The 6,000-nt window shown below is 36.9% G+C and overlaps 1 protein-coding gene across 5 annotated transcripts in view; it reads right to left on the reverse strand.

The window, feature by feature from the left end:
* Positions 1–6,000, reverse strand: part of PLCB4 (phospholipase C beta 4) — a 190,560-nt gene that overhangs the window by 66,585 nt on the left and 117,975 nt on the right. For all 5 annotated transcript variants that reach the window (XM_072409636.1, XM_072409635.1, XM_072409639.1 and 2 more), the window contains exon 10: positions 1,635–1,688. In XM_072409636.1, the coding sequence (XP_072265737.1) occupies positions 1,635–1,688 (54 nt within the window). The remainder of the gene's footprint in view (positions 1–1,634; positions 1,689–6,000) is intronic.

Here is a 6,000-nt window from a genome sequence, read left to right on the forward strand (position 1 = left end):
GCGACTACAAACATAGGAAGAACATGCAAACTCCATGCAGATAGTGTCTGGACCATGATTTAACCCTAGGATTGAGACACTAGCTATAGTTTTTCTCTCACCCCGAATCTCCTTTAAAAATATCTGCAAACCTAACAGTCTAATATTGATGGTACAATCGAGCTGCATTTTATTTGTTTTACACTTGTTTTCTAAATATAATGACATGACATGGATTAAAATGCTTTCCCCACTACACCATAATGACCTGTGATAGCAGGGAATGTGTATTCAGACTGTAATTGAGTTATAACAAGGCTTCATAGTTCCTTGGAGTACGTTTGTCAGAGTAAGCTGCCTGTCAAGTAAATGGTGTGGAAAAAGAAGCTTTGTCTTGTCTCCAGCTACCCATGCAATGTCTGCCAGCTACATTTCACAAAACCCTGCTGTCCTGTGCTCCAAAAATCTCCATTGCCAAGTAAAAAATCATGGAACAGAAATGAACATTTGTTGTTTGGCATTTAAAAACATGAACATGAGGATTTTAAACTACCCCTTAGCTTAGTGTACATTATATCATTTCCTTTGTAACTCATGTTCTTTTGATGTATCTCCTACCTTGGATTCTACAACTACAATCTACTATGCTACTATCTGAGATTTGTTTTTAAAATAAGTTGGGTGTTTATTAGGAAGCTAGTTATGAAGGAGGTGGTAACAGTCACTTATAATCCAGAGTCAGCTGGTGGTAGAATGAAGCATGTAACCTACAGAACTACCCGGAAACCCTGGGTGGACCACATGGGTACCTACATTCATTTACGAGTCTTTTGGTAAGAATGTTTAAATCAGATAAATGTGTAACTCCAGACTTACCTTCCATTTTTTAATATTGTATATACTCCTCTCCTGTACTCTGATTTCACAGCACACTGTGAGCTTTTTTATAATGCACATTTGCAGTATATCACATCCAGCTTAGCTTATTACCTATCTGGAGGACATCCAACATCATTTAACATCAAATAATGAACAGTACATCACTTACGGATTTTGGTTCTTTCAATCTTGGAGGCTCAACATTACATGTAGACATTAGTCCTGATTTATTAAAGCACTTTCATCAGTAAAGCTGGGTGATCCAGCAAACTTGGAATGGATTTCTTCAAAGTCATTTGCTAGCAAATGTTTTGAATCCTGGACTAGATCCATTCCAGGTTTGCTGGATCACCCAACTTCACCGATGAAAGTGTATTGTCTTCTGCCTCGGAGAGCTTTAATAAATCAGGTCCATTAACACAACATTCTTTCTACAAGTTACGCACAGTGCCCTGTTATTTCTGCCACTAGCCATAGTCCCAATTAGCATGTTGATCAAAAAAAAGAAAGAAAGAACCAGGTTAAGCAAAATATAAGCAGATTGAACGCCAGCATTAAATTGTGATCCTAGATGCTTGCCTACAGTTGCCTAAAGGATAAAGTTGACATGTTTGGTAAGACCAGGCATCACGTCCATGTGTAGAGGAAAATGCAAAGTGCATTATGTCATATTAAAACCAGAACCAATCTTTTACCAATATGATTTTAATCAACTGTTATCTCTAAGCATTGTTTTTCCTTTGTAATCCCTCCTATCTCACTTAAAAGATTTTTACCTTCGAACTGGAATTTTTCCATTAACATTAGTAAGGAACATTAGTTTCATCCAGCTGGAAGAAAAGAAAGAAAAAAAACATGTTAGTATTGGTTCAAATAGAATATACCCAACGTAATGAATTTTTACATTTGGGGCTGATTTACTAAAGAAGTTATGGTTGTTCACCTTGCAAGGCATAGTGCAAGGGAAATCCTTTTTTTTTTGTTTTTTTTTTTTATAGATCTCCTCACATGTCATTGGGTATTTTTGCCAAGTGATTTTAAACCCATTCACTAAGCTAAGTGAATTATCTTGATGATTCCCTTTTGTATGTGAACTACCTAAATTTGTTCCATTAATCTGCCCTGTGTGCTTGGGAGACACATTATAAGGCCGGGGTGTCAAACTCAATTACACAGTGGGCCAAAATTCAAAACTTAGACAAAGTCAAGGGCCAAACTTGAAACTGAAATAGCACCACTACTACAATTCCCTGGGTCTATAAAACAGCCAGATGTGGGGCCACGCATAGGCAGAGAGCCTGCTGGTCCAAAGACGCGAGTAATGCCGGGAATTGTAATAGCGGCGCTAACTCAATGTAGTTGAGGGCCAACTGCAATTCATATTTAGCATTCCTTTGGAGGATAAAAAAAAAAAAGCTGCAGGCCAGAGTTTAACACCCCTGGTATAAGGTAATTCAATATAACAATGGAGGCGAAAGTATAGGAAATGAGCTGCACGTTATCTTACTTTATTTTCATACCATGCAAGCAAAATTCAGATACAAATTAATGCCCAGATTCAGCAAAATGTTTTCTTTGAATTTTGTGTTAGAACTTTTGTTTTTGTTCCCACTGGGGACATTTGTAAATTATTTCTTCCTCTTTGACAAGTGGCATAAAAGATGGAAATCAGAAAACATCACTCCATTGGGACACCGCAGAAAACACTGAAAAAAGTAGGAACCTTTATCAAATTTTCAAACCTGTCTGTCATATATTTTCCAAATTTGTCAGCATTGGAAGCAAAGTATAATCTCAAAGGGGGTCACAGACAAAAGCAAACACTTAACAGAGATTTTATAGCTTCCTTTTATATAAAAAAAAAAAAAAAAAAAAAAAAAAGTTGCATGAGGTTAGGTGGAGGAGCAATGCCAACTGCAGAGATCCAGATCAATACTCCCAAAAGGGTCAAATTCCCACTGGATTTTTGGGGATAAATTTACTAAAGCTCTCCAAGGTTGGAGACACACTTTCATCAGTGAAGCTGGGTGATCCAGCAAACCTGGAATGGATTTGGCCAAGGATTGAAAACATTTGCTAGCAAATAGCAAAAAACTTTGAAGGAATCCATTCCAGGTTTGCTGGATCACCCAGCTTCACTGATGAAAGTTTGTCTCCAGCCTTGGAGAGCTTTAATAAATCAGGCTCAATGTTTCAGCCACAATTCCAACCTGGACATATCCATAGGCACTCTTGGCTCGCCCTCCTACAATACTGTAAGAGTACTGCATGTAGTTATATAGAGTTGCCTGATGGCTAATGATGCAGGTTAAAAGTCGGAAGTATATGGAGACATTTTAATTGTTTTTTTTTTAGGTGAAAATTCCAGTTCTGAACACCTACCAGTGCTGATTATTGGAACCCAATTCCCCATAACAGATAAAAATGACTTTACAATGCATTAGAGTGCTATTCCCCAATTAATGGCACTGTGATACACAGGTCACATCGTGCGTAGATCGGGTGTCTTAACAAGCATGTCTCCTAACATGTATGTTTTGGCATAGGTGCATAATGCCCAAGTGAATTTAGAGCCTAAATTTTCACTTAAAAAATTATGCTAAGGTAATTAATTTTCCATGAAAATAACCATTTCGTTGAAGAAAAATGTCAAAAGTCACAATACAAAACTTGGGAGAACAGGATGCAATAAGATATAAAAACAAAAATTACCATACAGATCAATCTATCATGGCCCTTCTCCTGGCTACACTTCAGTCAAACCCTCCCGGGCCTTTCCCATGACTGTACATTTTTATTGCCATGCAGCTTCCAAAACCCTCTAATAATTAAACATGTGGGGTACATATAAATGTAAGAAAAGCTTTTTTTTAATATGCTTACATTGGAGTCAAATGTGCTCACATAATCTATGAAGGACAGTTGGCTGCCTATGTTGCCTTTCCAAATACAAGTTTGACAGAAGTTACATTAAGAAACACACTGTGAAATAGTAAGGGAAATCTGGAACTGTTCTGAGAGAATTGGGCCATGGGAGGGCTGGGAAAATATGTAATATAACCACTACTGCTGAACAAAACCATCCATTATTGGCAACAGAAAAACATCTGTTTTGTTACTGAGTTATGTTCTACTGAGGATCTCTTATTGTGCAAAAGAAGAGAAATGTTCAGTCTTTTTTTTTAATTAATTTACAACAAATAAAATGATTATTAATTTAGATATAATGTAAATAACATATCTTTATTAAAGGGGTTGGTCACTTTTACAAAGAGAAGAGAAAGAAGGACAGTAAGAGCAAAAATCACAAACGTATTTTTCTTAGTAGTGACTTTCCGATATGAAAAAAAAATTCTTCTGCTGCAATGGTGCTGGTTATCCTCTTCCCTGTTCTGAAGGAATCATGTATGGATACCAGAACTTGCCTGGTCCAAATAAACACAACTCATTCCAAAGACTGGGTCCATGCTACTCTTTACTCAACTGTAGGTTTATTAAGTAAGAAAATTTTGTGTAAAATGTATCTGTGCACTGTTCACATTAATAAAGCCAAAATATATATACTCTAATTTAACATATTTTCAATTCAATGGACTTATAAATATATAAATGTCAACAGCCTGCTAAAGATTGACCAATCCTCATACCACATTCCACAATCAATGCATACGTATTTTATTAGCACTGATTCTTTGTAGTTGATCAAAATGCAAATTGATCACTGTATTTTAACTTAATATTGTGGGTGACAAAAGAGTGGGCTTTTTCTGACTGCAGAGCAGTAAGGTGATTTACAGATTAACAAATGAGCACATCACTGTTTGTTCTATGGAGAATAGAGGGGGAGGACTGGTGGGAGGCATCTCGCTGTATCCTCCCCATAAAAAACAAAACTGGTCACTAGTTGTCAATTGCTTAGTAATCAGGCTTGTGGTGAGGAAAAGTTATATTAACGGCAATGGGACATTGTTACATTAAAGCAGAATTAAAGCTTTTAAAGTTCAATAACAAAATGTGACCAGGTGGGTCCTTTATTGCAGGAGGGACAGGCAATGTCCTTTCTGCAATAAAAAAAAATTTTCCTGCCTGATTGTAATTTTTTAAAAATTGCTAGCCAGGTCCATCACGGGTGTAGCCATCTTCACTGGGTCTTCTTTTAGGTATTCAGTCTTTGGCCATCTAGTTAGGCCAGGTTAGAAGGACAAAAGTTTATTCATTCCTGGAAGCCCCAGGGGATACTGGGATACCCAGCATATCCCAGCATCAGCAGATCAGTGTATTTCAAGATGATTGCGAACAGGCAGGCAAAGTCCCTTCTACAAAAAAAATCCTACTTGTTCATAATTTTTAAGTGTGGAACTATAGTTCTAAATTAAAATCACAGAAAAATATTCTGTTCTATATTGCTGCCATGAAAAATGCTTGGATCCAAGGAGTGGACTTTTTAGTCGTAGATGTGCCCTACAATTCTCATTGCTCGTCAGCTCTTATTCTAAACAGTGCTTTTTTAAGATCTCATTCTTAACTTGGAACATTAGTTTGTTACATAAGATCTAATGCAATTTGTATCCCTGCATTTGGACAGGGATTTAGGAGTGTGTTTAAAAAAAGTCTTTCCCAAGCAGAGATGGGAACTTGATGTTTAATGACAGATTACTTTAGGACATTTCCAGTTTTAAATGAAAGTCCCCAACAAATCTGTAAACAAATAAATGTGGTCCAGTATTTTGTACTCATTGAAAGATATATAGAATTAGAACAATACATTAGTTTGTACAGATACCAGCCACATGCAATCCCCAGTACAGCAGTATTGGACTTAAAAAAGAAAGGGAGCTGCTTTAGCAAATCTGGGCTTTAATACTTTGCATACTACAGTCAGTCCAACGTTTTAAACAGTTTTAACATTTTTACAGTAGTTAAAACAATAGAGATCACGGCCCAATCACAGGCTGAAATGGGTTATGGCTGTATTGTACAGCAGTGCTGTCTAGGACCATGCTGCGGTATGTGACTTAGGTAGTTGGATTAAATGATGATTGGACAGAATCACACATCATTCAGCATGTAACACAGCTCTGATAAATATTTCAGCTAATTACCTAGCTGTTTGCCAAGAGTTCAACCTCCCTAGCGGGTTAA

Source organism: Pyxicephalus adspersus, chromosome 4 (genome assembly GCF_032062135.1).
Source record: "Pyxicephalus adspersus chromosome 4, UCB_Pads_2.0, whole genome shotgun sequence".
NCBI lineage: Eukaryota > Metazoa > Chordata > Amphibia > Anura > Pyxicephalidae > Pyxicephalus > Pyxicephalus adspersus.